Genomic DNA, 17,119 nt, shown 5'->3' on the forward strand with positions numbered 1-17,119 from the left:
GGCTTGCGGGAAAAGAACCTCCATTAGTACCCATTATGCTGTGATTTATGTTATGGGCTTAAAATAGCAAAATTAAACAGTTCTATTTAATCTACAGTCTAAAAAAAAGGCACAAAGACTTTGTGAAAAAAATTGTAACTGTTCAGATTACATTTTCAAGAACTTTAACAGAGCGTTGCTTTGATTCGCCAGCTTTGCTTGCTGGCAGGAGTGAAATTGAGACAATTTCACTGTCTGCGGAGGTAAAGAATACCCTTTTGGCAAGGCAAGTTTGCCAGCTCTATGCAAATGTTATTTAACAGAAGCAACTAAAACCTCTTGTGATTGCTTTAAAACATAATCTTTTTGGTCTGCAGCACATTGCACTTATCTGATAGATGATAGATAGGTGATGATAGAGTGGGTCTTAGGGCAAGACCAAATACAAAGAGCCCTTTTTAATCTGAACACAGGAATGAACTCTGTTCATGGCTACACAGTCTGCTTTCAATCAAATGATCATGAAATACATAAATACTATAAAATAAATACAATACATTCAGAGTTTTCGACATTGTAGAGAGCTTTAAGACTTTCCTAGCTCCCTGATGTAATGCATATAGAACATCCCCTTCTATACAGTGCACCCTCCACGTACCCATACCTCCGTTAAATGCAACATAGCTCAGACAACCCTCCTCTTTTGCCTGGATTCTCATCAGTCTCTGATTCTGTAAAACATTATATTGTTCCTTTAGGAAAAAAAAAATATTGCACTTTTAAAAATGCATAAAAATTGAACCGAGTTCCCATTAACTCCGCCACACAGTCTGTTATTTAAAATAATACTTTTCAAAAAAAAAAAAAATGTTTCTCTAGTTGTCTTGTGTTCTGCCTACGTTTACAGCACTCTCCATCAGGATATCCTCAGAACATTCTTCCTCAGCAAATTCCTTACAGTTTTGCCATCAGACGTTTGAAACAGCGTGAGCTATCTGAGATACACGCGGCTGGGAGTCACGGGTCTGTCCGCAGGTTCAGGATTTCATTGTACAAATGGGAACTACAATGACCAGAATAACCGTACAAGCTGCCGCTGCTATCAGGGCAGCTATCTTGCAAACCTTTGCTCTTCTGAACTCGGCTTCTTTGCGTTTTAATAAGGAATCATAGCCAGGAGTATAAATGTCTTCCATCCAGTATTCCAAGTTGTTTGGATTTAAAGATTCTTGAGTCTAAAAATTAAAAGGAAACAGTTGTTAATTGTCTGGGGTCTGTCATTAATAAAATAAATAAATAAAGCAGATGTGCCTGAAGGCTTCCCAACCGTATCTGGGTCTGCTGTCAGGATAAAGTGGGTTATTGCCGCTTCTCACATCCCTTCGACTCCTGGTCCCGGTTCCATAAGGCTGACGAAAGTGGCAACAAAATACTGCAAAAAATAAACTCCTGCAACAGTATAATTCTGCTGCAAAATCCCTCACGTACCTCTGATTTGCCGGAAACTTCGTCATCTTGGATGGCATTTAAATAAAATCTCTTTAATCTGCTAGACAGCAGAGATGTCAGCAACTACCGGTCTGTTACTGCTTTTTAAATTATTAAAGCCTAGCTGATGGGAAGGGTTCTTAACGTATACTCCTCATGCACTACATTTTACAAAGCTAACCCTAATTTTGCTACCATAACTTGCTTGCAGGGTGCGATTGCCCAGCCCCATCCGGCACCCAGTCCCTCTGGATGGGCAATTTGCAGACCCCCTCCGGAATGGCAACGCCTGGGGACACCAGCCCTTCGTTTCAGCATGGGAATACACAACCGCAGGCAGCAGGTGCTGAACACCCCGCGGGGGGGGGGGGTCTAGTTGGGTTTCCATGCAATCATCCAGGACAGAGTGATGCTCAGCTTCGAGCTCTCCTTCCAGCTCCATCTTCTGAAAATCACCTGGATGCATGATGCTGTCTCAGTTGCAGGGGCAGGAGGAGAAGGGGAACTGGACACCCGGCATATGATTTGGTACCACACATTACTGTGGACCATCTCCACAGATGAGGTCATTTAACCCCAATGGCACAATCTGTATTTCCACAGGAGGCAGTACTCTGCTCATTGCCAAAGTCTGAGTCTCTCTGGGTTGGAGGTGATTTTAAGAGTGTGCTTAAGAAATTAAAGACTTTGCCCTCCCATTCCACACAGGTAACAAAAAACAAAAAAAAAAGAAAGAAAAGAAAAAAGAAAGTGAAGGAAATCTGAATTGGTCAGAAAATCAAAGGCAACCTGGGGAACTTTTCTCAGTGTCTCCATCTGAACGTTTTTTGGGTGTTTTTTTTTTATCTTTTAGTTTTTTCTTCCTTAGAATTTGAGCTCTTCAAGCTTTGCATTTCCACCTTGCCTGTTTTTTTCTCTTCATCCTTTCTGTTAGGGAAAATGGGGTTAAAATGGGGGAAACCCAAACACTAGACACTATATTGCACTTACCAGCAGAAAGGAATAAAGCAGAAAGAACATTTTGAAAAATGACAGCTTTTCTTTGAAGCTGTCTCCTGTGTCTGGGGCTCCAAAAGGCCATTTCTTTAAAAAAATGAAAAAGATTGCACAGAAAAATGTTCCAGTGAGAATACCCTAACACACACCGTGTCTGTGCTCGTAATGGACCTGATCCAAAGCTCATTGGACTCCGCACAAAGAAACTCCAGCTGACTTGAGAGGGATTTGGGTAAGCCTTTAATTGGCTAATTCAGATTTTGTGGCCACGAGCTACTGGCTGAAACCTTGCTTTGCCTGAAAGCAGTGTTTGCTTTGTGTACAGAACTACTACAAGAAGTGATTTTATAGCTACCCCAGAAATAAACAATTAAAATTGAGCAACGGTTTTATGATCATTTAATCGAGATCTCTATGATAGCGCTAGTAGGCTGAAACAGAGACCGTCAGCCGAGCCTGAGATTGTACCATTCGGGCTCTGAATGACCTATTCCAGCCTTCCGAAAAAAAATCAGCAACCTCATCTCTAAAGGCATCAGAAAATGGCCTGACAACATTTCGTCCCAGTGGATCATCATACACAGAGCAAGGCAATGAGATCTCACACAGACCCCACACCTGGGACAAACTTTGGCCTGACTCGTTTTGCAATGTCTTTTTTAAAGGAAAACCCAGCAGACTTTTCAAGTGCCAGGAGAAATTTTAAATAAACAGAGGTAGAAAAACCCCAAAGGCAGCCATGCTATGCCGCAAGGAAATTACAGTTTTGGACTTCTCTGCCGTGGTATTGACCTTTTAACTACTTCAGAAGGAAGATGCATTATTAAAAAGGCCCATTACTGTTAATCAGCTTCCTTTCCCATTTCATTGCCAGATGTAGGAATGTTCATTAAAGCATAATGTATTTACTTTCAGTTCTAATAAACTTAATCACTGGGAAAAAAAACCACTCATCAGCCTGTGTCTATTTTTTAAGTTTGTCAGTAAGCTCTATTATAAAGTCTAGACATGGGCTTTGCGGAGTAGATGCAATTCTGACAGTCCTTTTGGAGGGAGAGAATCAAACCAGTAAAGTTTTATCACCTTTATCCTAAAGATAAATGACGGCAATAAGCTGATTTCTCTGGTTTGCTCACAGTCGCGCAGAGCTGCTTACAGGGAACAAAACGGCCTTACGAGGAGCAGATGGAGAACACTTCTCCCAGGGGAGCCTTGCTTCCAAATACCACCTCCCTTGTTGCCTCCGCGCAGCAGGTAAGGGATGCTTTGCGACCGCCTGCTGCAGAGGAACTTCTTTCAGCCTATCCCTACTCTAGCATACAGTCTGCAATGCCAGGATTAGGAATTTAGTAAGCCCTCTAATGCTTTTTAAGTCCCAAAAAGCAGCAGGCAGCTGAGGCAAGATGCAGCCTGGCCCCTGTGCTACCTGGTATCTCTCCAAGTGCACTTTAGCCACAGCAAGGAGCAGGGGCTGGTGAGGATAGGGAAGTTTGAATGAGCCGAGCCAGGAGGTGAATTTGTTGCGCACAAATTCCTGCACAAACGCTCGTGGGAGTTGCACTACAACACTGTGTAGGTGATGGTTTTAGTTCCAAACCAGCTAACGCGGGGTCCTGAGGCATGGAAGTACTCCTTGGGCTATGCAAGTCTTTCTCGCAGGATCCTGATGCTCTACTAGGTCTTAATCTGATGGGTTTGGAGCTGGGTTAGGTACCTCAGCACTGAGCCATCGAGAGCTGATGTGGAGCCGCAAGTCTCAGGCTCTTGCATGCCACGCTCCCCGGCAGACAAGCTTTGGAGACAAGCAGGCTCCCTGCTTGAGTATGGCTGCACCGCACAGACCGCTGATCACAGAGCCATGTAGCGTGACGCTGATAAGCCCCGAGCTGTAGGTCAGTGTACCCCAACTGCTGCCAAGCCTGTAGCTAGCTGAGGCAGCTTGCTCTGCTCCGGGGCATGCACGCACGTGCAAGGAGCCCGAAATGCCTGAGGTCAGCACCATTCCCCCCACTGGCTCTGCATGCTGCTGTATAAATGCATATGAACGATACACAGTGATCTGTGCATTAGTATGGATTTCATTATGTGATGCATTTTGTGTTTCATGACCAAATACGGCAACATTTGTTTGGTCTTTACACATTTTGGATGGCATTCTTCATCTTTCCTCTTTAAACCTGTGCTCAGGTATCTTCCTTCCTAGAAGGTGTCTTGTATTTATCAGGCTAGACAGGGTATCCAACGTGGGCACTCAGTCCTGGGTCTGGGCAGCCCATTATATATCAGGACTGTGATTTCAAATACACCACATTTTGAGAAAATTTAAATCCAAAATTTGGATTTGTCTCCCAGTAACTTGCTCTGCTCTGCCTGTTGCAGAAGAGCCTGTACACTTCCAAGCTGAACTAAAATGCAAACGAGACAGACCATTAGCTGATCTGCTCTTCACATGACTCTGGTTTCCAACGGCCATTTCAAAGCTGCAACGGTGATGTGTTTCAAAAACAGTCACGGTATTGAGCGTCTTCTACAAGTATTTTGTGTCTCATGTTCCTAGCAAAATGGAAAAAGCCCTAACGCTTAAATTCTCTGTGAACAATTCAGACAGAACGAGAATAGAAGAAAAAGCAGCAATGCCAGCTTCTGCACCACTCTGCCTTGCTGCAGTCAGGGACCGGTTCATCTCTGCATCCCTTTACCCCTAAACTCTTCTTTAGAGCTACTAACACCACGATGGCTTAGCAGAGACCTCTCCACTGCAGAATAAGCTTGGGAGCACCAACCTGTCAAGGATCACCATTCAGCAATCAAACATCCACATTTTTCTTTGTCCCTGGCCAGGATGGAGAGGGATCAGGAAGATTAGAGGCTCAACACTGCCTAGCTCCCCTTCCTGAGCTATCCAAATCCCTTCTTAAATGCATATTCTGGCAACATCCATTCGCAATCAAGCCATTCAAATTAAACAAATGGGACTCACTTGTAGATCCAATGCTGCAATCTTGCCTTTATCCCCCGAATTCCTCGTGTATTCCTCTATGGTCCATGACGGCTGGGCGCGTTTCACTTCAGCCAGCTCTGTCAACCTCATGTCTGTGTAGAGCGGGTTGCTTTTCATGTGTGACTTGAGTGATGCAGGGTAGGGATGAGGACTAAAGACTTGTTCAATCAAGAAAGCATCTTTTGGTTGCTTAGAGAGTCTATGTGGCTGTGGGATTTCATATTGCCTGTCTGCCTGCAATAGGGTTCAAAAGAATTTGAGAGAAGAAACAAGACTATGAGGGGGTTAAACACAGAGGACAGAGATATTCCTTTCAGACTCACCATACGATATTGCTTAAGCCATGGTAAGAAAAGTACCAGCTAGGACAAAGGTTTTGGATGGCCTTAATCCATTTGCCAACCCTCTTCTCACAGCCAGACCAAAGAGGTGTTTTACAGACACAACTCCTTGTTCACCACAACATGAACACAAAGCTGATTCAACAGAGGAAATTTAGGTTTTGTACTGTTTACAGGTTACAAAGCTATTCTGAAAATGGCCCTGACATCCAAAAAAGCCTAGCTGATCTGGAAAAGCGAAGAGCCCCATGTAGGCTTCCAGATTTCTGTTTCCAGATCAAATCTTAACATGAGGAAGTCTCATGGGAAGCCCCCAGGTAGCACCCCCTTAACACCGCACCATCCACAGTACCAATCCAGTGTCAGTCACGGTCTACTGCAGGAGTGAGGAAAGGACCTTCAAAGCCAGCATTTCATCCTGGGCAGATCAATGTACAGAAAAGCCAAGGTCTGGGCTTACTAAGGTTAACCGTCTTCCCCTTCTGCAACCTGCTAATGACCCATGCTAAGGACCCCCAACCCTCTCCACCATCCATGAAGCAGAAACAAATGCCCACGCCATGCACAGTTTCAACTGAGCAGCAACCAGAGCCCAGCACAAGGACGGCCACGATAGCTGTGCAGTCTGTGAAGATGGCAGTGGGCAGCTGTTGGGAGAGATGGGCAGAGTTTTTCTGAGTGACCAAAACAAGACCACAGCTATGCTGCATTTCCTCAGCGGGAGGTTTAAGACTCATGTAAATGACCGTGAAAGCCAGATATAGAGAACATAACTACAGTTTGCATTTCACGGTACACGTACAAGGATTCTTTTCTTGAGGGATTTGAATCCATGAATCTATTTGGTTGCCTTTTAAATATGCACATACTTCTCTGATAAAAGCTGTCACAATGCAATTTCAAAATATCCCTTCTAAAACAACCACTAGAGAATTTCAATTTTCCTCACGCCCTTTTCACCAAATTAATTACCCGGCTTCCTTATATCGCCACTGATGATGAAGAATACCATCATCTTCCGAAGATCTCACCCACATTACCCCCCCTCCCTTCTCAAAAAAGCAAAGTGCTTCTAAGGAACAACTTGACCATATTGCAGCTGCCAAGCAAGAACATATAGGTTCAAAATTACTCAATTATGATAACAATAAAGACAGGCATATATGGCAGGGCAAAGTATTGTCATACCCTGAGGCTTGTGATGACTACGGAAGACATTCATAACTAGATTATTTTTAAGTGTTTATTATGTGAGTTAAAGTTGAAATTACCTCTTTAGATTTCCTGTGCCAGTCCTTATTTTCTCCTCCATCTCTCTCTTTCATCTCCTCTTCCGTAATGCCAACTTGGTTGGTGTAAGTAATAGCTCTCCAGTCTCGGGGAGAGTTTGAAATACTTGCTATTTTGGATTCAGTTGCACTGTTTTCCTCTGTTAATGATCTTGATGACCTCCTAGTAAACAAACTCTTTTTTAAGGCTTTTACTCGAAGACTCTCACTATTACTTCCACTGGCGTCTGAACAGCACCATTCTGGATTATTCTCTAGTTTGCCTCCATGAGGAGTATTGTGGCACTGAAATATCTGCGGGGAGTTACTCTCATCTGATGCGGCCTCACTTGTCAAAGAATTGAGATCTATTTGTACGCTGACCTTCTCTGGTTGCTGAATTTTTTGATCTAACTTGCTCAATTTTCCCAGGACTTGGGAGATTTCTTCTCGGACACCTGAGAGAGATTCCAGTTTCTTCTCTATTTCGCCAATCCTCAAAACTAATTTGCAGACACTCGTTTTCAGTTCATCATCTGCGTTGCTGATGTCTGCCCGGACCACTTTATCCAATTTGTTACAGGCACTCCCGTTGGGGATTTTAGTCAAGTTGTGCTCAGGTGAGCTCTCACAGTCTGATTTATGCACCTGAGACAAGGAACCGGTGCTGTTGTAGCACGAAGACTGCATCACTCCCGTCGACCCGCTGATACTCATGTCATCCAAAAAGCGGAAAATGTCACTGATGTCATCGCTCACGATTTCAGAGTCATCATCCGACTGCTTAAGAGAGTGCCGCTCTCCATACTTGGCTTGGCCCGCCGCACACAAATCCTTGCATTTCTTGTGGTCCAGAACTTGCTGCTCTGTTTGTGTCCCAACACTCGTGGTCCTGTCAATGCTTAAGATCTGAACAGAAGTACAATTAATGCTTTTATCCTTAAACTTTTTGACTGGCTCGTGTTTCTCCACATCTAGAATGGAAGGAATTTCCTTGGGTTTATGCCCATTTGGTTTCACAGCGTAGTTTGCCTGCATAATTGGTTGCTGATCCTTCGCGTTTAGGTAGGACTGATGCCTGTCAGCTGAAGGAAAGTTTGGAGATGGGTTGTTCGAACTCTGGTATCGCAGCTTCTCTTCAGACTGCTTCCTATTAAAAAATGATCGTTCAAAGTCAGGTACCTCCTCAGTATTTAAACTCCAGCTTTTAGCTGGCCAGGCAGTTTGCTTGGTTGGCTTTCCAGTCCACTTCTTGGTGTCCTGAGGCCCGAGAATAGTAGTTGGGCCAAAATACGTTGAAGCTTGAAGATCATCTAAACTTTCATGCTTCACTCGCCTTTTGTCTGGTATAGGAGAATAAACTGGATTCAGGTACTGGCTGCTGTACGGCATTTCAAAGCTGTGGTTGAAGAAAGCCTGCTTAGAGCTTTCTTTCCTGTTCTGAGGCTCCCTGTGTCCATCTTCTGGCTTTTTGTTGGACGGTATTAAGTTGGGAGATATTGTAATCAGATTATGAAAATCTTCTTTGAATATATTTCTTTTCTGGACACACGACTGCATCACAAATGGCTCGTCGTTTGAAATGAAGGTTTCTTTTATGCCTGCACTTATAGGCAAGGAGTCCTGGTCTGAAATAGATTCATTTTCAATGTTCATGGGGAAGTATGTACTCTGCATCTCGCATGGTGGAGACGTGGCGATGGAGTAGGACGCCAGCGCCTGCAGCCTGTCCAGAGAGGCAGCCCGGCCCTTCATCTCCTTATTAACGCCGAGTAAAAAGTTGGGTTCTGACGAGGGAACAAACTGCTGACAGTCTTTGCAGTCCATCTTTCTGCATTTTGAAGACCTTCTGACTGGAAAGCCCCGGTTAAACTCCTGGTCGTTCAGCTCACAGTTGGGCACGCAGTCTGCCATATTGCAGATTTCCGTGTCAGATCTACAGGACTCGAAGGACTCTTTCTTCTTCACTTTCTGCTTTGCAACTGGAAGTTTCTCCTTGGCCACTCCCCCATTCATTTGTATGAGGTTGAATATTGTTACTATATCTGCTGCAACCATGATTTTCTTTGATTGCTGATTGTTTACAGTGCATCTCATTTTGTCTTTGAACAAAGTCGCTGGGAAATTAGGATCCAGGCAAGCGGTGTAAAACAGCACGCTTCTGAGCTTGGCCAACTGGGATAAATCAAACCTCGCACACAGGGACTTGCAGAGGTCCTGGTAAGAAACGGTATTCTGCTTCGTGTCCAGCTCCTCCAAAATCTTCACCAGGAAGAGCGAGGATTCCTGGTTGGACTCCATGGCTTAAGCGTATTTTGTTGTTTAGCCTGGAAACTGTGTTCCACTTCTACAGCAACACACAACAGCAAACAAAAAAGACTGTAAGTCACCCCCTGATAATATTCAGGACCTTGTAATTCAGCCACAGATGGGACCTGACTCCCTGGCCATGCAGTCAAGGGCTTGCTTGTATAACCCATCCTCATGTTTCTGAACTCCAGGCTGTGATCTTAGCATCGATGAAATCAATACGTAAATGGAATCAGGATTTCATCCAAGGAGGCTCATTTATGTCAGTGTCTACTAAAGCGAGCAAGGAATAAACAGCAGAAGCTCTGAAGGGGCTGAACTAATGGCAGATATACAATCACAGCCTGCTTGCTACAGGGCTTTCACAGAATTTCTTACCAACTTGTGAGAGGTTGAAAGTACAGACACGTCAAATTGTTTGGCAATAATTCTAGCCCTAGCCTAACCAGAGATGATCTACTACACCATGACAACCCCAGCTGTTTTCGTATCTGACTGCAAATGGCTCTGAGGAAGATTTCCTGAGAATAAACTTCTGACGTGTTTTTAGAAGTTATCTGAGCACATAATTACCATCTTGCTTATTTTAAAACATTATTTTGTCCTCTTCTCTGAATTATCTCCTCTGGATATCATGACACTTCTTCCAGAAATACCTTTTCCTAAGTTTATGGTTCAGGAATGGAAAAGCTGCCTGGTTCCATGCGAAAAATCTGTGAGATCCCCATTTCAGCTGTAAAGTGCAATATTTAGAAAAGAGCAGAAAGAGTTAAACAAAAAAAAAAAATCCCACTGAATCTTGAAACCAATCCAGCAGATGCTAGAGGGCTGGCTGCCAATCAGGGTGTATTTGAAGACTGAGAAATATCAAGGACAGAGAACATCCTCTTCAGTGATGTGCTCCCAGAGAAACCCGGGGAGTGCAGCTCCATTCACCAGCCCGAAATGATAGGGCAGAGGTGGAGAGCGAAGGCTGCACATTCATGTGGATAACAAGAATAGCTCGAACAAGCACAGCTAATGCTAGCAAACATCTTGGGAACGATATAAACCCCTGTGCTTTCAGAGTTGAAACCAACCTCTAGCTATTACGGATTAGGAAAGGGTGTTGATGGGGGGCAGATTATTTTTCATCTGCCTACTGTGAATATCCTCGTCGGTGTCTCTGCAGTTGGCTACTAGGAGAGACAGAGCACGGGATGATGCGGTCTGCCAATTCCTACGTTTGGTCACTTTGTCTTTGTTATTCTTGCTGATAGGAGTGACAAAAATATTTTCCCTTCCCCAAAAAGGCATTGTATCTTCCCCCATTCACTCCCACCCTTAGATGACCCCTGGAACCAGCCTCTCCATCTGCATCAAGTGCAGAATATCCACCCACATGGCAAAGCACAAAACTCAGGCTCGCAAGGTTTCTTATTACTCATTTAAAAAGTCACCTCCCAGCCAAAAACCTCAGGGGTCCTGAGCACCACTCCAGGAATAGGGGGCTCCTGTTCCTTCTCTTGTAGCCTTTCACCTTGCCCTGACATTACACACTGGCGATCGCTATCAGTGTCAGAAGCCAGCATACATCAGCTTTCGTAGCAAACACCACAGTAGCATCTTCCAGAGGGAAAAAAGAAAACCACCGGGCTGCCCATAAGAATATGAAACAGGTCTCCATACGGACTTGGCTGTTCATTTAAGGAGCATCTTTCTACTGCGTACGATCAGAGGTTGAGCAGCAGCAACGTGAATGTATTTCTGTGATTGTAAACACTACTCTCAGAAACCAATGGCTACAGGGATTTTCCAACACCTCCACTGCATGCATGTTTGCTTTTAAAGCTCCTGTATTATGCATAGCAGCACAACTCTTCTGCTAACTGACAAAAGAGCAAAAATGTTCTATTGCTCGGTGCTCTGCTCCAGAAAGTAATGCTGACAGCTGGAGGAGGATGCCTGTATCCCCTTTCTCTTTATCAACAGCGTGTGCTTGGAGGCACACCCTTTTTAACAGCCTGCCTTTGTATTTCTCTGACATGTCACCATTAGACAAAGAAGCTCCCAAGCTAGGGCCAAGCCGTTCTACCTGCCACCAAAGCCACCAAGCACTCCCAGAGTAAACTTCACATGGGGGGCTCCGAGACTTTCCCAGCTGCCAGGGGACTGGCACTGCAAGTCAATTCTCTGCACGTTATAAATCTGCCATTTGGGGCAAGAGTGGAAATCTTTCTGTCACCTCCGGGCTGAATACCAGCAAAAGCAACTATCTCCTCCCATTTGTAACTTCACAGCTTCTTGCAAAACCCTCACCTGGATATGCGTTTTCACAGCCTGATATACACTCTACGCTGTCTGCACCGGCCTGCCAGCGCCCTGCTTTCTCCCCACTCACACTCCTGCTAAAACACATAAGTAGCCAGTTTGCAGTAATACATTTCTCAAAACTGTCAACCCATTTTGTTCCCTACATTTCTGTCTTTACTCTCTCGTCTCAGTGAGGATATCCTAGGTACAGTTTCTTGAAATTTTTTGTTTTGTACCAAGCCATTCTCAGCGTGCCCCTCCCATCAGAGGTTTTAACTTCAATTCAGGTTTCTAAACCCTATGAATCTAGTAAAACTTAGGTGCAGCCTGATTTTCAAAGGTACTGAGTGCTGCAAGCTCAGTGAGTTCAGTGGAAGCCCTGCATACCCCCAAATCTCACATTGCTTTTATTTAGCACCGACAAGGAGCCTTGGTTTGGGGACTCCAATCCATACCCAAGCAGTAAGGCAGCAGCACTGAAGCACGGATCCCAAGTGGAGGAGCTCTGCTAGACCTGATTTAGCTCAGTCTGGGAGCCTGTGCTCCCAGACCCAAGCCTGGGAGGTGGCCATCAGCTGTAAAGCAGTGAGGGGACAGGGAGCTGGCAGAGGCTTTAAGACGAGGGCGACCAGGAGAGAGCTGAGCCTGCTGAGGTGGGAACTCGGCCAATTCGCTCAACTGAGTGAGGCTCAGCTACGGGAAGTGGGAATTGAAAAGCCAGGTTGCAAAATCAGATGTAGGCCTTGAGGAAAAGCAAGCTAGCTAGGAGTTGGAATAATTTCCTCTTCACCCCTTGGCTGTTCACAAACAGCTTTCTGCTGTGAGAGCACTTAGGTGCGAAAGGTACCTTTGGGCTTCAGCGTGGTCATGGAAATAGGTGCTCCCTTGTACCAGAGCATCAGAAACACTGCTAGTGGAGCATGCAACAGATTCAGGCTGTGGGGAATAGAATGTATTACCTCATAAGGATAATACAAAAGGGCCTTGAAATCTTGTTTCCTGGATCAGGGATGTAAAAACCCAGTGTCAAGGTTTTTAGTGGCACGTTAAGCTCCCCGTCTCTTGTCAAGCCTCCTAACAGCCTGCGACGGAGACGGGCACCTCTTGGCAAGTCACCCTGGGAGCTGCCACATCCCAGGTGCCAAGCACTTGGCCATGCACCGCCGTCTCAGCTGTTACGTCCATGTTCATTCATTAGCTCTCAAAGCAGGACCAGAATAGACCTGGACGTGGCACATAAATGCAAAGCTCTGAAACAAGCACAGGAAGACCTTTTAGAGAGGGTACAGGGTCATGAATCAGTCAAAAGCAGCAAAGTGAATGAAAGCACCCACAGCAAGAGCAGCAGCCTGGGGCCTCCTCGGATGGCCTCAATTCCACCAACGTCCTCATGCCTTCACTACCAGCAGCCACACGCACCCTCCAAACCACCCCCAGACTGACTTTGGTGTCCAGGGACATGGAGCTAACCAGACACAGGGACAGGATCTAGCTTATTTATCTTCAGCAAGACAGTCTCTGACCAAAGGAGCCACTTAACATTTCATCTTTAATGATTTTGTTATATTAACACTGGGAGGGTCGCTTTGACTCGGCTTCCTAAGATTCGACATTTGCTGCTCTAATAGCAAAATTATATCCCAGCATGGACTTGTACAGCATCATATTGCACGGCTAGTCGATGGGGTCTGACTCTCCTTGCACGCAGATGAGCTCCAGGCTTACCACAAATCAATGCCTTCTTGCCCTGCACCAAGAGCAATGAACTGAGCTCTCATCTTACCATTAACCCGCTATCTCAGCCTCTGGAGAAGAGTATTACGATTGCAACCTCCCTCCCTAGTGGTGCTTTCTGCTGCACAAAGGGAATATACTGTTCTGTCTTCTGGTGGCTTTAGGAATCAGTCCTCCGTAAGACCTCTCCCCTGTGGTCCTCCAGACCAGGGGAACCTGCGTACTCTTTCATGCAGCTTGCTTCCCCGCAGAAAAGTCAGAACGCACTTTCCCTCCTCGCCACCTCCCAAATCAGCACTGGGCGGGGGGTTCCCCTCACCTCCTGACTACCCTATAAATTCACCATCCACAGGAGTTCATGAAATAAGTACTGCTCTCCAGTTGCCCTGGCCGCTTTCCCCCGTGCCACCTTCAGCCCAAACCCTGCCCCACTGCATGGGCTAAGGGCAGCGCACGTTGGGGCAGATAAATCCCAGCACGAGATTCACGAGAAAGTCCCACCACTAGGCTTCCCTGAGCAGCTGCAGGGTGGCAAGATGCCTTGCACGAGCCTGAATCGTGGCCACTGGCAGACAGACCACATATTATCTTCCTCTGTTATTTCCTCCTTCATTTCCTTCCCTGTTCTTTGTGCCTCTGACATTTGCTCTCCCCATTTCCCAATCTCCACAGCAGGTGCAGCTAATAGACAGATGCGGCTGCTGGAGTCATCATTTCCCTCTCCTTTTGATTTGCCTGCCGAGAGGGAAACAGCATCCTTGTTTTGCTTCCCCCCGCGGTGACTAACCACGGCCACCCTATAATACCATTACGGCGACGACAGACGGAGTGAGCGATCCTCGCATAAATTCCCCCAGAAAGAGCCAGCTACTTCAGTGCGGGAGAACATTAATATAGAGCCTGTAATATGCTGTTTTACTATTAACTTGAGCTCATAAATCTTTCCGCCTGTCTTCCCAGCGCCAGATACTATAAAACAAGGCAGGCAACGCACACCTCGCATGAAAACATGTAACGCATCGAGATGGAATTCAGGTTTTGTTTTCTCCCATACTCACAAATCCATTTCCCTGTCAAAACACTAAGAAATATTTTGACAAACGACTGGGCATCTCGAGCCCCGTCTCGCTCCTACCGCGTACACACACGGGAGCGGGCGCTCGGGGAGACAATGCCGGTTTCCGCACACCTTATTCCTCCTCCTCCCCCTGCCTTCTGCTGCTCATTAAAAAGAAAACTAAAAAGCGCACTTTGGAGCCCTGCCCGCGCAATGGCAATCGCTTCTCTCCACCTTTCATTGAAGAGAAAAGTCCTCCCGAAGGGCCCGGCACAGGCAGTCTCCTCCGGACCTTTCCCTCGGCTGTGCGGGAGCGGGGTGGGCTCCGGTCCCCGGGGCAGGTGGGAGATGTGCGCTGGCTCCCTGCCTCACTGGTGTGATTTTTATTCACTCCTCCAGAGCCGAAAGGGGACGAACGCCTGCAGCCTGGAAGCTCACAGGGCTTGTGCACCCGCTCTCGCCAGCAGCTCGCTGCTGTTCTGCACAGGAACGACACACGCGTTGCACCCTCCCGGGCATCCCACCGCTAACCTCATCCGCAGTTCACCGGGGGGTTCGGTGGGGACTAGCACTGGAAGAAGTTGCTATTTTCTGGCTCTTATCTTGTGTGAACAAGCCTTGGAAAACCACACTTTACAAACCCAGCTCCTTAACAGAGGCAGGCTCTGCTGTAAAAGGACTCTGCACAACACTTCAGCCCCCCCCCCTCCCCAGAATTCAGCAGTTTTTAAAGCCTCCCAGTGCATAAATTAATGGGGAACTTGTGGATAAAGGCAGCGTACGCTCACGGCTGTGTCAGGGCTCAAGTCAAACAAGGTTTGCCATTGATTTTTCTTACACAATAATATTAAGCTGATTATTTGCATTGTTCAATTATGCAATCCAGATTAAGGTATCTACATGGTCTGGAAAAGTGCAAACAATCATTCTAAAACTGTGCAATAAATTATTTGAATTATTACTGCATCATATGCTCTTGGTTATTCTTTGCCAACTATTGGCCCATGCAAACACACACAAATACTGTCCTCTCACTACGTTATTAGAGCACATCCAAGTCACGTTTTTCCCAAAAATTTTTGCATAAGGAGACACCATTGCAAACGCTGACAGATGATAGACACAAAAAGGTCTAATCGAGTTAAATGTGAGCAATTTATTCCATCTGTGGGCAACCTGGATTTTTGCATGGCAAACCTATCACAACCCCACTGCCACCCCGGACCTGAATCTGCACAGACCGGCTTCCTCACCCAGGTGGGTCCGGCTTCCCCGGTCCCCATCCCTGGCACTCCCCATCCCTCCAGGCTCCCCTGTCCGGGTTTGGGGGCCCCGGGGCCCAGGCCGGGGGTCACCCACTTGCTCCCCTCCAGCGGCTCACGGGCAGATCCAGCTGTGCGGAACTGAAGTGGAGCCGCCAAAGTCACAGATGGAGTTTCGAGATTTTTGAGTCCCCCCTTTCCCGGGGAGCCTGACAAAGAGGTGGGACCCTGGGGCGCCCGGCGGGGACCGCAGGGGCTGGGGGGGGGGGGGGGGCGAGGGTCTCTTACCTGCACTCACCCCACCCGCCCCCAACCCGGCGTGGGGGGGAGCCGGTGCTGAAGCCCCCTCCCCGGCACCCCCGGTTCCCACAGCATCCCTGGGGGCTGGGGAGCGGAGGGCGCCCGTCCTCGGCGCCCCTTTCTGCCAGCCCACCCCTTTGCACATCCGTGCCCCCCTCCCCGCACCTGGGGCTCACCTGGGGGCTCCGCCTGCCTCTTGCCCGGGGAGCGCGGCCGTCAGGGCTGGCTCTGCCGCTGCAGCAGCAGCCGCTTCCCAGCGAGGAGGAGGAGGAGGAGGAAGAGCCCCAGCCTGAAGCCCCAGCAGGATGCCATAGCGCCGGGCTGCGCTGACAAAGGCGGCAGCAGGTTGGCATGGGAGGAGGGAGGGAGGAGAGGTAGGGGAGGGAGGGGGCTGCACAGGCCGAACCTCCCTGCGCCGCCCCCCCCGCGCCCGCAGCGGCGGGAGGGGGCTGCCCCGGCCGGCCCCAAGCGCTGCGGCAGCGGGCGGCCGGCGGGGCTCGCCAGCCCGCAGGGACGGTGCGGGGCGGGGAGGCGGGGGATCCGCGCTTCGGCTCTTTTCAAATTATCATCGTTGTTATTATTATTATTATTATTATTATTATTATTATTATTATTATTCATGTTAGTGCGAGTCTCGGCCGCTCTCGCAGCCTCGCGAGCTGCGGGGGGGGGGGCCGGTTCGGCGCGGGGTCCCGGCGGCACCGAGCCCCGGAGCCCCCCCGGCCCCAGGCGCTGCTTGGGGTGGGGAGCAGCGCCCGGCTCCTGCCGCACTGTCAGCCCCGCTATTCCCCCCCCTCCTCCTCCCCCCGCACCCCAAATCCGGGCAGAGGGTGACAGTGCGCCCGCAAGCCCGGTGCAAAGGCGTGCAGGGGAGGGGGATGCCCAGCGTGAAAGGGAGCCTCTTGCCACTTGGGACGTTGCACCCCAGTGCCCAGCCCTGCACGCCCACCGCCCTCGGGGTGCAAAGGCCATTGATGCACAGGCCCTGTGCTGCACGGCTGCCCGTGGTACCTGACCCCCCCCCATTAGGCCAATGGTACCCTACCTCCCCTTAGACAGGCGGGTCATGGCCCTTGCGGGGATGGGGTCTG

The 17,119-nt window shown here is 47.9% G+C and overlaps 1 protein-coding gene across 1 annotated transcript; it reads right to left on the reverse strand.

Moving 5' to 3' along the window:
• Positions 1-839: 839 nt before the first annotated feature.
• Positions 840-16,293, reverse strand: MINAR1 (membrane integral NOTCH2 associated receptor 1). The gene is made up of 4 exons (XM_076347923.1): positions 16,205-16,293; positions 7,077-9,420; positions 5,444-5,698; positions 840-1,214 (listed from the first exon to the last, which is right to left on the reverse strand). The coding sequence occupies exons 2-4, from the start codon at positions 9,372-9,374 to the stop codon at positions 1,017-1,019; spliced, it is 2,751 nt and encodes a 916-aa protein (XP_076204038.1). The 5' UTR covers positions 9,375-9,420; positions 16,205-16,293; the 3' UTR covers positions 840-1,016.
• Positions 16,294-17,119: the final 826 nt, after the last annotated feature.

This window comes from Aptenodytes patagonicus, chromosome 10 (assembly GCF_965638725.1).
Source record: "Aptenodytes patagonicus chromosome 10, bAptPat1.pri.cur, whole genome shotgun sequence".
Classification (NCBI taxonomy): domain Eukaryota; kingdom Metazoa; phylum Chordata; class Aves; order Sphenisciformes; family Spheniscidae; genus Aptenodytes; species Aptenodytes patagonicus.

Excerpts from the sequence above, each read along its gene's own strand:
- MINAR1 (XM_076347923.1), bottom strand. The coding sequence starts at position 9,374 with ATGGAGTCCAACCAGGAATCCTCGCTCTTCCTGGTGAAGATTTTGGAG. Across the intron at positions 5,699-7,076 it reads GGCACAGGAAATCTAAAGAG|GCAGACAGGCAATATGAAAT; the intron begins GTAATTTCAACT and ends ACCCTATTGCAG. Across the intron at positions 1,215-5,443 it reads TTGCAGCATTGGATCTACAA|ACTCAAGAATCTTTAAATCC; the intron begins GTGAGTCCCATT and ends TTTAATTTTTAG.